General features: G+C 35.3%; 1 protein-coding gene across 1 annotated transcript; it reads right to left on the bottom strand.

The window, feature by feature from the left end:
* Nucleotides 1-202: 202 nt before the first annotated feature.
* Nucleotides 203-19565, bottom strand: LOC147072751 (arrestin domain-containing protein 3-like). The gene is made up of 7 exons (XM_085945953.1): nucleotides 18644-19565; nucleotides 12909-13055; nucleotides 10887-11098; nucleotides 8668-8850; nucleotides 4984-5172; nucleotides 2608-2789; nucleotides 203-321 (listed from the first exon to the last, which is right to left on the bottom strand). Exons 1-7 carry the CDS (start codon nucleotides 18687-18689, stop codon nucleotides 267-269), a joined length of 1014 nt encoding a protein of 337 aa, XP_085802079.1. The 5' UTR covers nucleotides 18690-19565; the 3' UTR covers nucleotides 203-266.
* Between the last annotated feature and the right edge of the window lie 2763 nt (nucleotides 19566-22328).

The following is a 22328-nucleotide window of genomic DNA, read 5'->3' as shown; positions in this document are numbered from 1 at the left end:
GCAGAATTGATATGCTATGAAATATGGGTGGTATATAACGTGTTCCAATAATATTATTATGTATCCTTCAATAGGAACTCATTTTTTTTCATCCCAATTGAACCATGTGCGTCAATCAATAATTTCTCTTATGTGCACCCAAACCACTGATGTTGACACTTGATGCAAACCACTGATGTTGACACTTGATGCAATATAATTTCACAGCAAATTATATTATTATAAGTGCAAGGTAAATAATTTTATCACTTTCATGCACCTTCTCTTCACAGAGTTCCGCCGTTACTTGGATTTCTTGGAGGTCTTTTTGGGTCAGAGGGGCTAGAAAAAAATTGTTTTATTATTAATTATTAGTGTGGTTTTATTACACGGACCACGCAAAGGATCAGCAGGAAATGTTATATAGAGAGTACCCTTAATAATTGTAATAGAATGTGTAACACGTTAGCAAATATGCACCGAATTTCAAGTCTCGTGGTATACGGGAAATAGGTAGGTGGTAACGATTGACAGTGATGAAAAACTTAAGAGAAAAATATCTCAGATTTTAACATTATTTTTAATTAAAGTGTAATATAATATAATTATGAAAGCTGGGTGAATATAAGAAAATACTTGGGTGGAGAACGTTTGTATTTTACAACGTTTTTATTAGCTCGTATTCTTGTTTGTCCAGTACAAATCTTGCAATCGATTTTTAACTAACTTCCCGCCTAGCTAGACATTTGAAACTTTTAGAATATATCAGAACACGACGCCAATGCATTCTTTTAACACTTTTAGCCATATTTAAGCAGAATTGAATTCATTTTCGGTTAATTCTGTTTTGTATGGAAAGTTATTTCAGAAAAATCCGTAAAGTAAAAGACTATTATTGTTTGCTAAGGGGGTGGTCTTAGCAAGTAAATTATTAATATATACGTGCGTTACTATGGAAATCAAACTATATTTTGTTTGTTTTTTATTTACTTCATATCAAGTACAAGTTTGAGCATATTGAGCATAATAATTCAACAGAAAATTTAAAAACGTTGTATGTAAAAAGTTCTTTTTATCTTGTAATTATTACAGATCAAGACAGACATTTTATATATATTATATTATCACGCCCACGGTGGCCGACACGTCGGATAATAATGTCGTGGATCCCAGGTTCAAATCCTGGGTCTGGCGAATACACATATTGTTTTTCAATATGTGTTTGGCGTTAAACTATGGACTTAATAGGTTGAGCAAGTGGCTAACAACCATTTCTCATAAAAAAATCTGTTAAAACAAAATTCCACTGTGTGGAAGCCCATCTAATCTACATATGATCGAACGTGGTTAATCGATCCTAATTTTCAAGACCTAAAATCAAATGAGTCGCCCTAGGAAGGGTCGAGATCCAAGTAAAATGTTCGTTACACACTTTATACATAGCCGATTTTGGATATTCATAGCACTATTTAAATAAAACGCAAAATTAATATCTCTCTACGTTGCAGCATACCTATTCTTTTTTATAAGAGCGTTAGAAACCAGCTTCGGTCTAATCCCCGAAAGAGGAAGGTCAATAAACTGGATGTAAATAAAGAGATTTTTCTAGTGAGCTTGGAATCCGCATGGGTATGGCGGGCTGCATTCAGCCAACTTGGAGTCGCATGGAGGTCAAAGCTGTATTCTGTGAGGACCAAATACCGTTTGTTCAACACGTGCGTGCTTGTGCTTAGAGTTGGGTTTCTTTATTATCAAATATTAATTGATAAAACGATTTTTCTATATGAAAACAGTACACAGAAAACAAAACGTTCAAAGACTGATCGGGGCATTTAACACTATCAAGCCAATTTCAACACAAAATGAGCGCAATTTTTCAACATCAGGGAATTTTGTGTCTCAAAAACGTACGCGATTGTCAGACGCAGCGATTAACAGTCTGTGTTTTTTGAAATTCTATTTTAATAAGTAATTTTTTGAATTATTTTTGTTTTCCTACTTTTATTTGTTGGTCTTCTTAGATAAATAAAAAAAACATATTTTTTTGGAATTTGTCTGTTTTTATACTGATTTTAGGATTTTTTACAGGTTTCTTTTTAAATTTCCCGATATCTCGAGAATTTTTTTCTGAAAATCCCGAATCTCGAGAATTCAAAATTTCACCATTTCGGGAAATCCCGAATTTCGAGATTGAGATTTTCTCGGGAAATATCCAACTCTACCTGTGCTGGTGGGTGTGAGACATGGCATCTTACTAAGCTTCAAAGGTCTCGGCTTTTGAGCTTTGAGAATCGATATCTCCGCCGAATCTTGGGGGTGAATTGGTACGACCGCGTTACAAACACCCGAGTTCGTGAGCAGGAGCATATACCGGATGCCGCCAAAGAGTGCGACACTTCGTACCCTTGTGGCACAGCCTCAAGGATTCCGTTGTTGTGGCGGGCTCTCCCTCACACTGCAGCGGTGCTACAAAACCGATCTACGCGCTGCAGGTCTGGAATGGCGGTAGGTGCAAGAGTTGGCGGTGGATCGAGGGAAGTGGCGTGAACTTGTGCTTGCCCTATGCCCTAACCCTGGGTCGTGACAGGGTGAAAGAAGAAGAAGAAGAAATAAAGAGATTTAATTTACCTTCTATGGACAGCGGTGGTGCGAAGGGTTTTAGACGAGGAAGAGTCACTAACACAAGCAAAAGCATTTATGATGTGATCCATCTTGGTATTTGTTTGAATCGGTTCCAACGGCATATTTCCAATAGTTATCGGAATACAAACTTTGATGTCCGAATGCATTCCAGCAACTATCACTTTTACCTGCAAATTATACAAAATAAATTTAGTAAGTAGTTTTATTTATTTATTGTAGGCACTGCCATCTCCGAAGGGCGAAAGGATGTACTTTTTATTGAATATGGTATTTCCTGATGATGCGTGTGAATATGTTGGGTCACTTGTGTGGTGTCGATGTGTAGGTAGATGATGATGATAATGAAGTCTTCGATGTAGCAGGGTGAGATTTATTAGCAGCGTATCGGTACAATAGTATATTATACAATGTTAGTACATATAATCTACTGTGATAGTTACTTGCTAAGTAATTGGATTCGAGTGACATCTAGATAAATTATTCTTCGTTATTTATACAATAAAAAGTGACACATTAACATAAAATTCTGGTACATAATCATATTAGACTAATTATTATAGAATCAGCGTTTTAAATTGAGTAACGAAATGAAATATTTTTTGCTTTACAGTTGTAAGAAAATATGACACTATGAAAAATGCTTATTCAGCTAATACACCATAATGGTATAATGTGCTGTGATATGGTGTAATAATACACCATCTCTAATTTCGCCAACCGACTTGCTCAGTTGTTTACTGGAAATGGATTCGCTTGGAATATATAATTGCAGAGTCATTTAATATCTTAAACAATAGATATTATTCTGCAGCTACAAATACTTTATCGTCTCTGCTTCTTCCTCAAGGACATTTTGATTAAGGCTATACCTCAGTTGAGGTGTGGTCTAAAAAGATCGTGGCTAGGCGATGCGCGGATTGTGGGTCGCGGGTGCAAATGACGCATGTCGACCGAGATATAATTTATCATATAAATCCAACACGCGTTCATTTAATGTTCTGTTTATTATTCTATTAGTAACAATAATAATATTTTCATCGACATGTTTTCTTTTTAAAGTAAATGGGAAACGTTTTTAGTCATCTTTACACGATTTAAGAATTAATTACCCCGTCGCCATCACGAAACAAATTGACGTATTCACACCTCGTCGTTCGCTCTCAGACTGCCAGCGAGTCAAAAATTTCGTCGCGCCTATGGTTGAAAATTATTTGCCGTTTCACTGAAGTATCGCCTTAACAACACGGATTTGCAAAGAAGCGATGTATTTTATTTCCAATAAAATATATTATGATTTCCTTCATTGATATTAAAGAAAACTGTTTTTTTGACCACGTCCGATCCAAATAAGATCATATTATGGGCCTCTATTGTCAAACACGAAATCGGCGTTAAAAAGTCGCTGTAATCGCATAAAGAAGACTTAAAGTGATGTACCTGTCATGGCGGCAACGCGTGCTAGAGGCGTATTTAAATAATGTATCGGCTCTCCTTTTAGGTGCGACTCTTTTTCTTCTTAGCAATAACCCAAAAGTTTACTAATAATAATTCTAACCTCACTCGTGATCGAGGAGTTCAAATTACGTAAATTAATAGATCCGTATACCACGGGGGCGTAAAATGAAATCATATATTTGGGGGCGTTCCTCATACGAAAACGGAAGTGCGATTACCTGCACTGGAGGGGATTGTTGGTTCACAGTTTTAACACGTGGACAATAAGTTCTTGTTCGACAGTAATGAGTGGAGGTTTGTATCTACAGATTTTTGTTTTTACGAAAAATGGATGTTCGCCTCTTTCTCAACCTATAATGTTCATACTCTGACCCCAAACACGAATTGAAAAACAATATGTGTATTTGCCAGATCTGTGATTCGAACATTGGACCCACAACATAATAAGCCGACGCGTAAACCGTTCGGCCATCGTGGGGCCGTTATTGTACCTAGACGCAAACTAATAAAGTATGACAGGTGTCGATTTAAAAAAAATATTTCGTGTTGGTATTAAGATATGAGGAGTATTTCTTTAAAACAACACGAAAATACCATTTATTGATTTCCTATACGTGGACCTACTGTCATCTCCCGTCAAGTCGAGAGCGAGAAGATGCATTTTTCTTCTCGCCCAGTTTGCTAGTTGCGGTCATCGTCTGTTGCTGGGACTTCGGGAATGAACAAATTAATGTCAGCTCAGAATGGTTCAGGTCTCTTTAGACCCCCAGAGGAGACATCCCCAAATGGAGACCATTCAAATAACGACAAAAATAACGATGTCACTTTTACGAGGGTCGGGACCGCTTTTTCTTTCAGGATTTTCTCACCTGAATTATAATTTGATTTAAATCTAAAATGTCTTACCTTCAGCAAGTATCTGGTTTTGATAATGAGTGAAGAATGAGTATCTGTTGGTGGTATTGCGGGTACTGCTAACTTCAAGTCAGACGTAGTCATTTCCCCTATTCCAACTCCTCGTTCTACGACTTGAGTTATTTTTTCCCTTTCATTTTTCTTCCAGAACATTGGAGACAAACAGATGAAATCTGTATCCTGTAATTAGATGAATAAATAAAAGAGGAGCATGTCGGTTGAAGCTTAAATTCACCGCTGACAAGTTAATAACCACAACTCGGTCACTGCTAAAGACACACCGGGCGTGTAGCAATTAGCATGATAATTAAATGTGGTAATTAACTTCTCAGCAGTGAAAGTATATTGTATCTAATGGCCATACGCCACGCGTGTCTTTAGCAGTGAATATGAACTCTTGACAAACTTTGTATGAGAAATGTTTGTTAGCTTTCGATCAACACCATGCTTTGAATGAAACACGCATTGAAAAATTAACAGGTGTTCTGCCACTTACACCCTGTGTTATCGCACCGCTGGTGATGGGATTAATCTCTTGAATTTTCCCAGGCTAAAATCACGACGTCAATATGCTGACCTTTTAGGTATGTTTAAGGGGGGAAATGCCAATAGAAATGGCGTATTTCAAAAAAATACTACTTACCTTATTCTTAGGTCAATAATTATTATAAAACAAACATTATTCGTAGAATGTTTATCACACTTGAATGGTCAGATACATAGCTTATAATCAATATCTTTAAAAGTATCTTTAAATCTGTAAATCTTGCCCATTTCTTGAATAATAAAATGCCTAATTCTTGTCAAATTTGGGATCACAGAGATTATCAATATATTTTTTTATTGTAAATATTTCACCATAATAATGTCAACATAAATTTTGCTAATGGTTTTATAAATTCTTTTAAAAATTAATAAATACAAAAAATCTTAATACCACTTCACATGGACGTACTGAAATATGACTATATTCTAAAACATTAGAGCGAGAGGTTTAAAATAATACTATTTTATGTAATAAAAATACTTTATGCAGTCATTAAATGTTTAAAATAAATATAAAAGATAATAAGGCTTCAAAATTATGTATATAGATTATCTACAACGCTTAAGGAATGTCCAGGATCATGCTTTGAAAATAGCATAAAAGCTCCATTTTGACGTACGCTGAGCATGTGGGTGGTTAAAACTGTAATTCGATTTTTGAATGCCTCGAACTCGTGGATATGATCCAATGTTGTGTCACCAATAAGAAAAAAAATGAGCCTTTTTAGGTTGATTTTCATAAATCAAACGTTTCCATGCATTCTTTAATGCCAAAGATTCATTATAATTGTATCAATTAGTTCAGCCATTGATATATTCCATACCAATGACGTCCCATGGGGGCAGAGAGATCGTGAATTGCTTAGGGACAGAAAATTAAGAAAGGCATATGTATGATATTATATTATAGACCGTGGCACTCATAAATTGGTGCAAATATCTGTGGCATCCATTAATTGCTTTATTATTCCGATGCGGCATGTCTAAAAAACAAGACAGCGCGGACGACACAAACGGATACTAATGGTGCTACTAATTATTATGAGTTAAGACCGCTAACGACACGCGCATTAGATAACCACTTGCGGATGCGACACCCCGCAATAACTCGTAGGTGGTAGGCCTGGTTGGGAGTGTCTGGGCTCGAGAGGGGATCGGCAAACCGCGGCTCGCGAGCCACATGTGGCTCTTTGCCAAATTCCCAATTCACATTTTTTACAAAAAGGTATGATTATTGTCGTTTTAAATCCGCCCATTGCAATAGTCGACAAATTAAATTTTTCTCCATTTCATATTGACACGAGCACTTTTGAAATATTTTTTTTTGTGGATTTAACAAGAAAAGAGTTATGTAGCTCCAAATTTGTAGGTCTTGCCACCAAAATTGAAGATTTGGAGAGAGAAAAATGCAATTTAATTTCACAACACAGCTAAAACACTAACAACAAATACTAAAAGATCTACATAATAAGGTAAATATTACGATGAACAATATAAATAGCATTTAGAGAAGCCAAATAACCGATGATAATTTGGAGTAACGCCTAAAATTGAAAACTACAAGTTACATACCAAACATACAGACACTCTCCAAAGAAATGCAAGGAAGCTCATTGTTCACATTAGTTTTAAGGAATGCGTGAAAATTGTATGTACCTAACTCATTTTCTCTAAAAATTATATTATTTATAATGTCAACAATAAAAAACTTATATGTGCGTTAGTTTTATTCGCAAAATGTTCTTCACTTGATAAATAAACAATAACATTCACTGAAATAAATCATATTTATAAAAATATATGTATGGCTCTCGAAAAATTTTGTAACCGTTCTTCTTCTTATTGTGTCATCCCCTAGCGGAGGTCGGCCACCATCAAGGCGATCTTATCTTTATCGTCTGCTACCCGGAACAGTTCGGTGAAGGTGCACTCGTACCAATCACGGAGGTTCTTAATCCACGAAATGCGGCGCCGTCCTCTGCTACGCTTCCCGTTGATCTTTCCTTGAATGACAAGTTGGGGAATGCTGTATTTTTGTCCTCTCATAATGTGGCCGAGGTTTTGTAGTTTCCTGGTTTTGATACTACGTAGAACTTCTCGGTCCTTCCCCATTCGATTGAGAATTTCAACATTTGTCACCCGGTCAGTCCAAGGAATTTTGAGGATGCTTCTATACAGCCACATCTCGAAAGCTTCAAGTCTCCGTGACATCTCTTGGTTTAGCGTCCATACTTCCATACCATAGAAAAGAATTGAGAGCACATAACAACGTACCATACGCAGTCTCAGACCTAGGTTAAGATCTCGATTGCTAAGGAGGCGTCTCATTTTGAGAAAGGCGCTCCTTGCGATCTCAATTCTAGTTTTTATTTCCTGAGACTGGTCCCATTTCTCATTGACCCATGTACCTAAATATTTATAATGGGTCACACGTTCGATTGGTTCGCTGTTAATGACAAAATTTGTGTTGGTGTCTGGTGTCGCTGCTTTTGATACTAGTTTTGTTTTCTTGAGGTTCATTATTAAACCATAATAATTACTGACCTCATTTTCGCAGTGTCAAAGCCATTAAAGCCGTTGCGACCATGCCTTCAGTTATCTAAATGTAAGCTGTACCGAAGTCCATCCTCTCCACCTTACATCAGTACTGGTAATTGCTGCTGCCCAATACCAGGGATATTTATTGACTTCCCAGTCTAGATTCGCTGTGTTCTGCGATACCAGGGTCACCTCTAGGAGGATGGGGTGCTGGCACCACGCACAGACGGTCTCGGTAAGGGAGAAGCTAATGATCTGTTTTAGATCTACATTACGCATCCACTTGCCTTGTAGGACAGCGAGGACCAGTGTCTGGTTTACTCAGAACAAAGGTACTACCTCTGCAGTCCAACTTAACTTAACCGTTGCCATACTCATATTTGGCTCTTTTGGTCCAAGAGTTTGCCGACCCCTGCCCTAGACGGCCTGGTTTGTGCCTGAGTGGTTCGACCGAAGCATATAACCAATCTTCAGAGACGCAATGAATAGGAATGGCACTAATAAAATGATAGCCAACCTTCAGTTACAAGACGGCATTTGAAGAAGTTAATATTATGTATTTTCTATCAAAGAAATAAAATTACAACTCACCTTGTGTAGTTCAAATTTTATGTAAAATACTTTCACTTTGCTATCGTTATGTGCTTCATAGTGAATCGGTATACTTTGACTAGGGACGAAACCGGAAACCGGAATGGTTAAAGTCATGGTGAATGTTCCGTATGATGAAAAAAGTGTTGCGAATTTTTTTTCTATTTTTTCTGATATCGGGCGCTAAAAAAAATTACAAGATAAATAATTAATAATAATCAAAACAATGTATAAATTATATTAATTCCTCCATTCTCAAATAACATTGCGAGATTATCAGGTCAGCCATCTTATCCGACCATCTGCCACGATCACCCCCGATTAGGGAATCCAAACCTGAGCCAAAATTCTGATCCCGGGATTTCGGGATGATTACAATTTGACAATCCCAGGATTGGCATTTTTTTCCATTGATAAAATCGGTCAAAAATAAATCTAGTATAATTTATACTATTTAAGACATTTATTGTTAATAATTGTATATCTACGTTAAATCTTGGAAATGCATAAGTTTAATGAAGTAAATAATATTGTAATATAAATAATAATGTGAATTTAATATGAGATTGCTGTTTCTGATAGTGAAGACTTAATGAATGGATTAGCGAGATTTGAAATAGTAAAGAAAATAATCGCGGTGTACTTATGGCCTTTCCGCTTCATAAATCTAATTAGTCAACCAAATATGAAACTGCCGTAAAACGTGTGAAATCATGGTGGAATTACTTTGGTAATAGTGCTAAGCATTGTTTTTTTCCAATCTTTCTCATTTTTAATAATTTATGTGAAAAAATAAAATGAATCGGCAACTTACACATGGGTATAAATCAAACTTCATTCAAACTCAGTTTATTTCTAATGTAGTTATTTGTTATTAAAAGTATTTTTTCTGTTACATTTTCGTTTTTATTTTATTTTACATAAAAATTGATAAAAAAATCAATCCCGAAAGTTTCGGGATTATGTTTATCAATCCCGGGATTCATAGGTATCGAAAATTGCTCGGAATCCCGGGATTGGAATCCCTACCCCCGATCGTGAAAAGTCACCTATGAGTCGTTCCCTGGGGGTCTAGGACGATTTGGCACCGGACAACTGGACGCCACGGAATTTGAAAATAAATAGACGTAAGTAACTTATAGGTACTTTAAAAAAAAATTAATAATAATATTTATACTTCAATGATTATATTATGATTTAATAGTTGGTAAGAATGTAAATATGCAGACGTATACAATGATTTAATCGTGCATATGTGTAAGTTCCAACGAAAAAAGAGTTTTTTATTTTATATAAAGCCTTAGGCATGGCAATCGTCAATCCGCGATAAAGAATACATTATGTTAACAGTAAAATGAATTCAAACTACTAAGTAGTAGATAGAAACTGATTAAAATACCTCGTCTACACGTGTATACGACAGTGCGGCGTCCAATTGTCCGGAGGCCAGTCGTCCCATTCCCTTCCCTGGAGCCATGACCGAATTGGAATAATAATAATTATTCCTTCATTCATTTATTCTTGCGTTACATAAGTGATGCACATTCATGAAGGAATACAAATATTACAACTTTTAAGAGCAGTGGCGATTTTCCACGAAGCAGACGATGCAGTCGCTTCATGAGAAAGAATCAAAGCATAAAAAATCCTGACAACACAACCATTATAATACATATTGTAATGGTCGTTTCTCGCACAGGCAATATTTTCACAAGGGTACCTCCAAACTTGCAACACCACAGACCTCCATGTACCTAAAACCACGACTGTTTGAGAGTAGGTTTCGTGGAAATGATCTAATTCTTAGTAGATGTTGTATTTATGTTAATTTAAATATTTTTTTTGTGTATTATTTGTCAATTTAAGACAAGCCAGTGCCAGCGCTCGAAATGGAAAAGTTAACGAACCGTGGCGCTCGACAATTTTAACAAATTTTATGTGTATTTTATTAAAATAGGTGTTAGATTTTCTATTAAGTATATGGCCTAGATAGCTCACACGGTCAAAATATTTTGTCCACAAGACGGAGTGATGATTTTACCAATTTCAGACGATCCGGAAGGGCGCCCCGATGCGCATTTCGAGCCCTGGTACGTGCCTAACCTAACGAAGATTTTAAGCTAAAAATGGGAGGGGTCGGCATTCTAGGTCTGTTTAAGGGCACTTTGCCTGGAGTCGTTACTGGATCAGACCGTGGGAAATGGCCTTAAAGTACTCACCCGAATATTTCTAATCGTATTTAGGTCCACGTATGCCATAACTGTAAAGTATTCCTTGTGCGTGTAGTCAAATTTGTACGGTCGTATTGCTTTGATGCTGACGAGGTAGGTTATTCGTCCGAAGCTCGCGTCACACGATGACGGAAGATTATACGGAAGGCTAAATGTGAAATCAAAGGTGTGGACTCCAGGAGAAAGGATTGATACTCCATCTGCAAAATAATAAATCCAAATAAATCTTACTCTCTCACTTATTTATATCTAATAATATATACAAGCTAATATTAAGCTGGCTACACAAACTAGTATATACATGAGTGTGTATATATAGTCGACCTAAGCTAAGCTAACGCTTGTGAATACATAAATAATTACCTATCGATTTGACTGCGTACTTGATCAGTAGGTATACTTGCGCATTTTTTTTGGTGCACAATTAGTATACAATATGGTCATATTTTTTAACTTCTATATAGCACATACTCGTATTTATACAATATGAATTGTATCAGTTTAGATTTAAACCACATCGTCGAGAAATTCAAATGGTTTCAGACTTACGCAAGTCTCTACTACACCTGTTCACAGTTAGGCCCTCCTCCCACGGCGCAACTGAAATCTGACGGACCTGGATGGTGATGAAAGCCACTTGAAATTTGAAATAATAATCACATAACCTCAAACTGTCAAACTGAACCATCAGGTGTTTTGTACAAAAACCGACAACACGCACGCTGCTGCGTTTACTCGAATACAATTAGGTTATTTCAATTTTGCTTATCTTGTACTTTTAACGTCTTGGGTTGTTGTGGTTTTTACAGCATGACGCTTGTTACGCAGTGCTACCTATTTTGGTAAGAAAATATGATTTTTCACCGAATCTATTGAAATTGGTACTACTGTTTTACGGTGACTGGAAACTTAAGAGACCGCGCGACTAGCATGTCGCGTCTCTACGCGACCGTTTTGAAACTGAGAGATACCAGTCTCGCCGTCAGCGAGCCCCCATTGAAATACATTAGCTAGTCTTTAATAAATTTTATATAAAATTTAATTATTTCTTTTTTTTTAAAGCGGGTGTCAATGAAATCAAAACCTGCTAGATACTGGTTGGAATTTTAGTTTCAGTTCCGTCGGATTTCAGTTGCTCCGTGGGAGGAGGGCCTTATACCTGCATAAGCATTTAGTATAGAAATCATAATTTTCATGTCGCTTGTATAGTCAAAAAACATGCACAGTATTACTAACTATCATTTTATATGTATTATACTTGCGCAAATATAGGTACCGCTAAAGTAGGGGCTACGTTTGTAACCGGCTTTATTTGTATGCGTAGTCCAGACCAAAATATATTTATTATAATATGATGTGCGTAGCAGAAGAAAAGCGTCGGCGCGCTGGAGCGACCAAGGAGCTGACTGGGACCAGCCTTCACTCTTCCCTGAGATAAGCAGATGATTGAGAGGGGTGGAAAGTCTTGGTCGCTCAACAAATTAAAGTTATTCCTTAACCACGAGGAAACAACCAAGAAGAAGTGCGTAAACAAATGAATATTGTATAATAAATGTCATTCTAATATAAACGGTCATGTTTTTTTTTCAGTCGCGGATGGAAACCATTTGCATAAATACTGATAAACCAGTAAGTGTGGCCATGTTTGAGGGATAAATGTTTCATCGGAAATAACGAAGCGTTGTCTTTCGTGAAAAGGAATGATGATGTCCTGACAACATAATAATATGCCTAATCTGAAATTCAGTGATTTTTATTGCAATTATCCATTTAAGTTTGCCAGAAGAAATAATATAATACAGTTATCTAGTAAGTACATACATAACGAATTAATATATAAGTAGAAAACATAATGAATTAATATGCTATGACTAAAAATGGAAGAGGGTGGCAATACCTAAGTTAGTTCTGGTTAAGGGCGGCACTTTGCCTAAGTACATGGGAGTTATATGGATTCTCTCGATAGGGAGTAGGTATAATTGTATTCAGTAAGTATTGCTTTGTACTCACCTTTCTCAGACTCGGAGGACAGCAATGCTTTATAAGTGTCCAAATATGTTTCATCTGACTTATAATTTATTGTTTTTTTGAGCTTTCCGGATATGTCAGTGTCATCCCATCGACATTTTCCAATTCCTGTCACCGTCATAGATATTTCTGAAATACATTAAATCAATGCCTATCTATAGTAATATATACTTTACAAAATAGATTTCTAAATAAACTAAAACCTTCTCAGAATAACGTATCACGTTCAAGTTTTAGAGTACTAATAAAATAATGGTGCCGCAAATGATTAATAGGTATAATAAGCAGGTCTTTTTTGTCATGCAACGCGGTGAAACAGCGTTCCAGCATCTTTTTTCAAGGTAGTTATTTTTTAATGTTTCAAAAGCAATTAGACCCAACAATATTCGCATTTACATAATTATAATCCATATTTATATATTTTGTCAAAATGATAAAAAATATGGTAGGTACGTATCCAGTGGCGCACCCAGGATTTAATATTGGGGGGGGGGGGCAAGGAGGAGAATGTAAATTAGTCCCATAGACTCTTTTTCTTCTTCACAGCTTAATTTCTCGTTTATCGGTCTTTTGTCTATTGCACTCGGTGTACCTATACCATGGTCCCCACATCCTGATACGGGCCCTCAGGCTGGGATATTTGGCGCCCCCCCTACCTACCGCTAAGATTAAATGCAATGTGAAACACTACATTAACGTTTTTTAAATTGTATTTTAGTTCAAATTAAGGGTACTTATACAGTGAATTATTGGCTATTTTTAATACATCTACTTTAATAATGGAGCTGTCGAGTATCGACACATAATAATCAAAAAATATATTGCACAATTATATAAGTATTTGAAAATGTTCATGGCCGTGAAGTATAATAGCGCCGCAAGTGACTTTTTTACTAGTAAAACTAATTTATGATGTGTGTTTATCTATATATCACTTATCTGGTCAACCCGACACGCCGGGCCCCCCACAGCCCGGCCCCCCAGGCTAGAGCCCTGTCACCCCTCCCCAGCCATGACCTACACCACTCCGGAATTCGGGTGGACACCGAGAATTTTTTGACAGTTCCCTTAGGTATTGGGTTTCTAAAAAAACCTGACATTAGTGTTTCGAAATTTTTGTGTTAGAAATTAAAATCTAAGAAATTTTTCTAAAAAGGGTGCTGGAGAATTATTACAAATCATTTTTTGCCCTGTTTTTATTTGTCTAATCTATTGGCTTTCAATTTTAATGTTTTTGGGGGGGGCAATGCCCCTTGCCCCCCCCCCCCCCTGGGTGCGCCACTGTACGTATCTATCGTTATGAACCAGATGAAATGTAGATAGATTAGAAATTGGTGCTCTCTTATGTAAAAATGAAAAAAATATTCATCTGTTACTTCTCAACCTCTGGTCCCGCTAATCAAAAGTCCAAAACTATTACAGAAACGACGACAGAAAATATGGAAATATCAGTAGGTACTAGTTGATGTGTCTGAATTATCTCAAGCTGATCTTGAGGAGCAAGGCCGAATTCAAAATGATTGGCCGTACTGCTGCTCATTAGACCAAAAAACAATTATTTGTGTGTGACGCTCTCATAAATTATCAGAACTAAGTTTGGACCTACAAGATTGCAATGTGGACCTTTAGATTTTGTTAGTTTGTTTGCATTTATTTTGGACCCTATTATAAATCTCATATGTTGCAGCTCATATATTCATCAAACTCATCGAACCACCTTTGATACTTTTCAATCCTTCAAAATACGTTTATCGGTGGTCACTCAGAGACTCAGAGGAAGACATTCAGCCATAGACAATTAATAACACTGAGAAAAGGAATCCAGACGATTTGCCAGACGAGAATTGGACAAAACTTTGGAAATCACTATAACATTTTTTTTCAAATGTAGTAATAGGTATTAGGTTTTTACAATTTTATTTTTTACAACTGCTATAGTTGTATATTTGTAAGTATTTGTTTATAAATACAAATAGTTATTTATTTGAATATATTTTTCTTTTGTAAAAAGCTTGACAAGAAATGAGTTCCTGCACCTTTTTTTCTTTAAAAAAACCCTGGGTATAAGATAGTACGGACTAGGGATTCCAATCCCGGGATCCCGAATCCCGGGATCCCGGGATCCCGAGCTATTTTCGATACCTATGAATCCCGGGATTGATAAACTTAATCCCGGGATTTCGGGATTGATTTTTTTATCAATTTTTATGGAAAATAAAATAAAAGCGAAAATATAACAGATTTAGAAATAAACTGAGTTTGAATGAATTTTGATTTATACCCATGTGTAGGTTGCCGATTCATTTTATTTTTTCACATAAATTATTAAAAATGAGAAAGATTGGAAAAACATAATGTTTCGCACTTTTAACAAAGTAATTCAACCATGATATCATACGTTTTACGGCTGTTTCATATTTGGCTGACTAATTAGATTTATGAAGCGGAAAGGCCATAAGTACGCCATGATTATTTGCTTTAATATTTTAAATCTCGCTAATCCATTCATTAAGTCTTTACTATCAGAAAAAGCAATCTTCTATTAAATTCACATTATCATTTAAATTACAATATTATTTACTCCGTTAAACTTGTGTATTTCCAAGATTGAACGTATACAATATTAACAATAAATGTCTTAAATTGTATAAATTATACTAGATTTATTTTTGACCGATTTTATCAATGTTATTTGTAAATATAAAAAATTAATTAAAAATAAATAAAAATCTCGCTAATCCATTTATTATGTCTTTACTATCAGAAACAGCAATCGCATATTAAATTCACATTATTATTTATATTACAATATTATTTACTCCATTAAACTTGTGTATTTCCAAGATTGAACGTATAAAATATTAACAATAAATGTCTTAAATAATAGTATAAATTATACTCGATTTATTTTTGACCGATTTTATCAATGTTATTTGTAAATATAAAAAATTATATTAACAATGGAAAAAAATTCCAATCCCGGGATTGTCAAATTGTAATCCCGAAATCCCGGGATCAGAATTTTGGCTCGGGATTGGATTCCCTAGTACGGACTATACAATATGCCTCATTTATCTTATCGATTGAAAAAATAATTCGATCTATATTGAGACCTATTCTACTTACGTGTCCACATTATAATAATTTGTAATTCTATGTGTATATTCGTGGGCAGCGGCGGCGGCTCCTCTAACACCATGCATGTGCGCTGCACTGCTTTTTCCTAAACATCACTAAATGTGCAACAATGCTATTCATAAGTCATCACTCGTTTATTGCAATTTAATCCATGTAAATTTATACCAAAAGCATATACTCAGTAAACAGTCACCGAATTCGTGCGCTCGTCGGAACGCACAAATATGGATCTTAGTTTGCCGTTCATATTACATTGGGTAATAACAGTTCAAGCCGACACGTGAAAACGATAAATAACTCATGAATACACAAAATTTTATGACCATTTGGGACGCAGCTCAAAAGTTACGCGGAAAAATGTAGTAACTGAGATTTAGCAGGATTGATAAAAAAATAGATTTTTTTTATTTAAATCTCATATAAATTCATTGAAAATAGGCTGATATTGAATAAAAATTGATTATCAACATAAATATTTTGGATCGATCATTTATTCCTTCCATATTTGCAAATATTTGAATATAATTTATAAAAAATTAAAATCTTAGTTACCATGTTCTTTCTCATAGTGAGTGAATATGTATAACATGATGTCATATTTTTAACAATGCAGGCATTTTGCTGGAGTTTTATTGCTTTTTGTAGACGAAGAAACTGACGATTTGTCGAGAGTCGAAAAATACGTACCTAGCTAATCAAAACAATCGATAGTTTTTTTTTTTTTAATATTTTCTTCAAATATTATTTCTTACATACAATTCAGTATGATTTCTGCGGTCGTCGTTATAGTCGGCTTTTTTAGGTGTTTTGTCACGTTATTTTGATAGTTTTGTTCATAAAAATAAATTCATAACAATATATATGTTACGCCGATTGTGCGAAATTGAATATTACATGAAATGGGCAAAATTTTGCCTAAATCATGAAAAATGCAAGCCCGTTACCTTATTCATGAATTAGACAACATATCTGGAGAGTGCGTGAATTCGGCAGTAATTTTTCTGTCTAGTTCATGTCTTGGACAAATTAGATAGTAGCGCTACGGTGGTATTTTTTGCAACTAAACTAAATGTATCAAAATGCTCGTGCATTGGTCAAAATGTACATATATTATCTTTGGTCAAAATAGATGATCGCGCTCCGGTGATATTTTTTGCAACTAATCAAACTAAGCAAATGTCATTGATTATAATATAAAAATATACCAATCAATATGTAACTGCAATGACTTTCATATCTATTTACTATGCGCAAAGAAATAACGGAAGAATTGTATTGAAAACTATTTTCGTGATTTGATTCGTGCTTGGTCGATTGAATGTTTGTGATAGTTTGTTGACACTTGATAGCTAACCTCAAAATGAACATTCACTTGAATACTTTAATTCAGAATTACAAAACCAAACCTAACCTAACCTAACCTAATCTAACCTAACCTTACCTAACCTAATAATTATAATATTATAATATGTCCAATTATAACTAATAAAACCATCCGTATTAAATTTACTTTTTCTTCTGTCATGTTGACAGTTCAAGAATTCCATACCCTGGCGAATTCATGTACCCAGCAGAAAATTTACCTAATTCATGAATAAGGCAACAGGCTTGACTGTTACATGAATTAGCCAAAATTTTGGCCATTTCATGTAATAGTCAATTTCGCACATTCGGTGTAACATGTATACTTATTGTTTAATCAGGGAAGTGTATGTGTTTTAAAATGATAAATTTTGAATAAAAGATTTATAATACTTAATACTTATAATTATAGTTCAATCAGTGAAGTGTATGTGTTTTAAAATGATGTCGGTAAACGTAGACTTTATCAATAATAATAATAAGAGTCAGAATAAAAAAAGGATGGTCCGATGACATCTGTGGAAATTGAAAAGTGTTTCTCAACCATTAAAAGAATTAAATCGTCTTTCAGAAATACTTACCATGAATCAGGACTGACTTAACATGTCTACCTGTGTTAAGCATTGAGAAAAAACTTTTACAAACAGTTCAAGACTTTAATGAGAAGTGATTGAGGTGTTCGCTAAACAGAAACAACGCTGAATTGATATGCTTTTTAAATAAGGTAAGAAAATTTTGAGTGCACCCCCAATGAAAGCAATTTTGGAAACCACCGGCCGCCACTGTTCGTGGGTATAAATCATATTTTAAAAAAATATTGGAACTGAATCAAATCTTGATGACGTGCAAAATATGTTATTGTGTCAAAATTATCTAAATCACTATTTATCATAGACTATAGATACATCTAGACGCCACCCGTTGCATTGCTAAATGAAGCTACGTTCCGTGCGTTTGGTTTGTGGGTGAGCGAACGCATTCGCCTACAAATGTTCGAGACCATAGACCATTTCACTAGTGCTCGCCCAAAGTGCTCGCATTAGACGCTCAGAATTAAAATATAAGTTTCTATTTTATATAGTATTTTTAAGCGGTCAAAATGCAACCATTAGGTAAATATATCCATAATTTAAGTTATTTTAAAGAAACACTAGGTCACTGATATTAAAATAAATAATAATATATAAATAAATTGTCACACACATGTATCAACTTACCTATGAAACGTAATACCATCTTCTTGCTTATCAGTACGGCTACCATATTTTAATACAACACGCAGAACCACCTTTCCTACTTAATTAACTAAAAATATATACCACTGACTTTATGTTTAACACAAAAAATAGCAAATTTAGCAACACGAACTCGCAGATTATCGATGCTACGTGAAACGATTCACCACGATTTGCCAGCGATACTTTTGGAAACTGACTCAAAAATATGTAGACCTTTTATCTTACTCTAGCGCGTGTCGCAGAGATTATAAAGGTGCCGAATACTTTTTCACTCGCACTCATGCATCGTTTTTGTTCAGGCCTTGCTATTTATTGTTTTTATACATAGATTCCGCCGAAAAGTAGGATCTTGACTTGTTTGATTCCAAACGATAATCGTTTATAGCTCAATCTTAAAATTAATAATCCTTCTTACCTCGTACTTTTTTTGGTTTCTCCAAAGTTATATTTACTTTTCCAGATACATCGTCGCCACTGAAGAATATTCCATCTGGGTGGGTCGAAAATATTACGTCACACTTTCGTAACATCTCTAGTGAATATTTCCAAAATGGATTTTGAAGTAGTTTCACAAAAGGATCACGTGTTGCAAGGAAAACAACTGAAACTTTAATGGTGATTTTTTTATGTCATTGAATCGTAAATTTGACTGTTTTTATCTTATCTTCCATCCTAGTTCCATCGTTGATTGTGATTATCGGACAGATACAATCAGTTGGCAGCTGTATTTATAATCAGTAAATCAATCGTCTGGAATCACGCATCATGCATCACTCAAAACGACATCAGACAAAAAGTCGAGTAGAAGAATTTCACTAGTTACGAACACTACAGCTACAAAAGGTTTACAGAGACACCTCAAAATCAAGACTTCTCACAAATAAAATAAAAATTAAACTATACGAACCGTTCGTCAAGTCCTTATTGACATATGGATCGGAGAAGTTGAGCCTTATCAAAAAGATAAGAGGAAGCCAGATATATTTGAAGAAAAGATATTGAGAAAGTATGCAACGAAAATTACATGTGACGAGAAACTATTCAAACCCTGTACCACATCCAAAGCGCGGTGCAGAACCATACTTTAGACGTGTAAATGGTGTAAGTAGAGCTAAATTAATAACTCTGGATTGTGTTTATTGCCAAGTTAATCCAGATGGCTCTGCATCGCGCTCTTAGTCGGGTATATTACGTGTAGTCTCGTCCTATTATAACATATGCTGCCCCCGTCTGGGGCTATGCTTATCCTACAAAAATAAATTAAAACGCTACATACCATACAAAACAAATATATTAGAACAGTCACAAATGCCCCATGGCTTGTACGCAATACTACTCTTCATAGAGACTTGAACGTAGAAACCATTTACGACCACGTCTTGAAACTTTCTAAAAAAATCTACAGCTCCATGATCGCAGACTTCCCATACAATTACGATCCAGCAATGCCCACCAAATTTTCGACACCACGAGCATTACTGCTCTTAAAGTCTTATTAGTCAATATTTTTTCCCTACAATAGGAGACAAAAAGAGGCCATTTGGTTCCCTCTCCATCTACAGAGATAAAAAATTAAATATTCCGCAGTGCTGACTCCGTCAATTCGAAGGAGAAACCAACTGTATCTATAACCCCTATTTTTCCCAGTTTTTCATTTTCATTTTTTTCCTTCAGACCCACGACGAAGAGCCATACGCTCTTCGTTAATAGGTATACAATCACGAGTACTACATATGACAAGGATAAAAGGCCGTTTGGCATTGGTTCCTCATATTATACCTATTTATAATTGAATTGAATTACTACTCAGTTTTGATGTGAGGTATCTTTAATTTTTTAAACCTTGGAATATCTCAGGAGAGGTATTAGTGCGAGTAACGAGTACTAAGCCAATGTAAATGTGCTTTAAGTAGAGTATGGAATTAATTGAATAATTATTTTACTAATAATATATTTTAGCTAATAGTAGATAACCATCAAATTCAAACTGAAAATAATAATCCCAGTAAAAAAATCTGACATATTATTTTATTTATTTCGTCATTGAAAATTAATATAACTAGCTGAGCCAGCTGGCTCTCGCCAGTATGTCTCGCTAGGTCTTGCAGACAGCTTGGCATCCTAATGACATGGTGTTAGATTTGAATACAATTATTGTGAAGAATGCATAGACGATGCCATAGTTTTCCGTTGTCACTGCCAATACAAATTTGAGGTCATCCGCGTTGTTTAGTCTGGAGTCTGGCCTTCAGAATGTTGCCTGATACCACCTCAGGCTGCTAGGTCTAGCAAAATAGCTGGCAATCACCGATTGCTACCACTGACATTTTGATATAATATGTGTATAGGTAATATGAATGTTTCGTTAAATCACGTGCATTTAAATATGATAAATTATACGTCTGAACCGCTCGAATACAAAGCAATATGTGATTATCATGAAAATAGCGATCCAATATAACGTGAATATTAATCTCCCGCGGGGCCCATTTAGAATAGAAGAAGGTACATAAGCAATGTAAAAAATAAATGTTTTTTAAAAATTTCAATGTTGGTGCGGGACATTCGTATCGAAAGAAATGTTGAAAAATAATGAAGCAATGTATACATCTGAGAGGAATAAATCAATTCTGATTAGAATAGGAATTTATAAGTCCCAAAGGTATGGAATCAGCTTAGAGGCCTTCATCCAGCAGTGGATTAATCCAGATGATGATGATAATGACGATATTATGAATGGGTTGTTATAATATCAGCAATTTTGATAAATATAGCAATTCATATAACCGACAAAAATACAAATAACTTAGAGAGGCCTTCATCCACCAGTGGATTGATTCAGGCTCATGATGATAATGGCATTATAAATATATATAATATAAAATCACCGATTTTGATAAATACAGCCATTCAAATGACAGAAAGGAGTAGAATCAGGCTAAAGATGCCTTTATCCAGCAGTGGATGGGTTCAGGTCGATGATGATAAGGACGATATAAATATGTATAATATCAGAAATTCGTTAAACCGATAGTAGTAGAATCAGGTTGCGGAACCCTTCATCCAGCAGTGGATTGATCCTGGTTGATGATGATGATGATATGAATATGTAGATAAATATAATATAACCGATTTTGATAAATATAGCAATTCAAATGACAGAAAGGAGTAGAATTAGGCTAGGGAGGCCTTTACCCAGCTGTGGATTGGTTCAGGTCGATGATTATAAAGACGGTAGACATAGGTATAATATCACAAATTTGTTAAACCGATAATAGTAGAATCAGGTTGCGGAACCCTTCATCCAGCAGTGGATTGATCCTGGTTGATGATGATGATGATGATGACGATATGAATATATAGACAAATATAATATCACCGATTTTGATAAATACAGCAATTCATATGACAGAAAGGAGTAGAATTAGGCTAAGGAGCCCTTTATCTAGCAGTGGATTGGTTCAGGTCGATGATGATAAAGACGATAGAAATAGGTATAATATCACAAATTCATTAAACCGATAGTAGTAGAATAGAGGTTGCGGAACCCTTCATCCAGCAGTGGATTGATCCTGGTTGATGATGATGATGATGATGACGATATGAATATGTATATAAATATAATATCACCGATTTTGATTAATACAGCAATTCATATGACAGA

The sequence above is a fragment of the Rhyacophila brunnea genome, unplaced genomic scaffold, assembly GCF_057557595.1.
Source record: "Rhyacophila brunnea isolate RB1 unplaced genomic scaffold, BYU_Rbru_1.0 scaffold_19, whole genome shotgun sequence".
Classification (NCBI taxonomy): domain Eukaryota; kingdom Metazoa; phylum Arthropoda; class Insecta; order Trichoptera; family Rhyacophilidae; genus Rhyacophila; species Rhyacophila brunnea.
The sequence above is the reverse complement of the archived record's forward strand: the minus strand, read 5'-3'. Positions and strand labels throughout refer to the sequence as shown.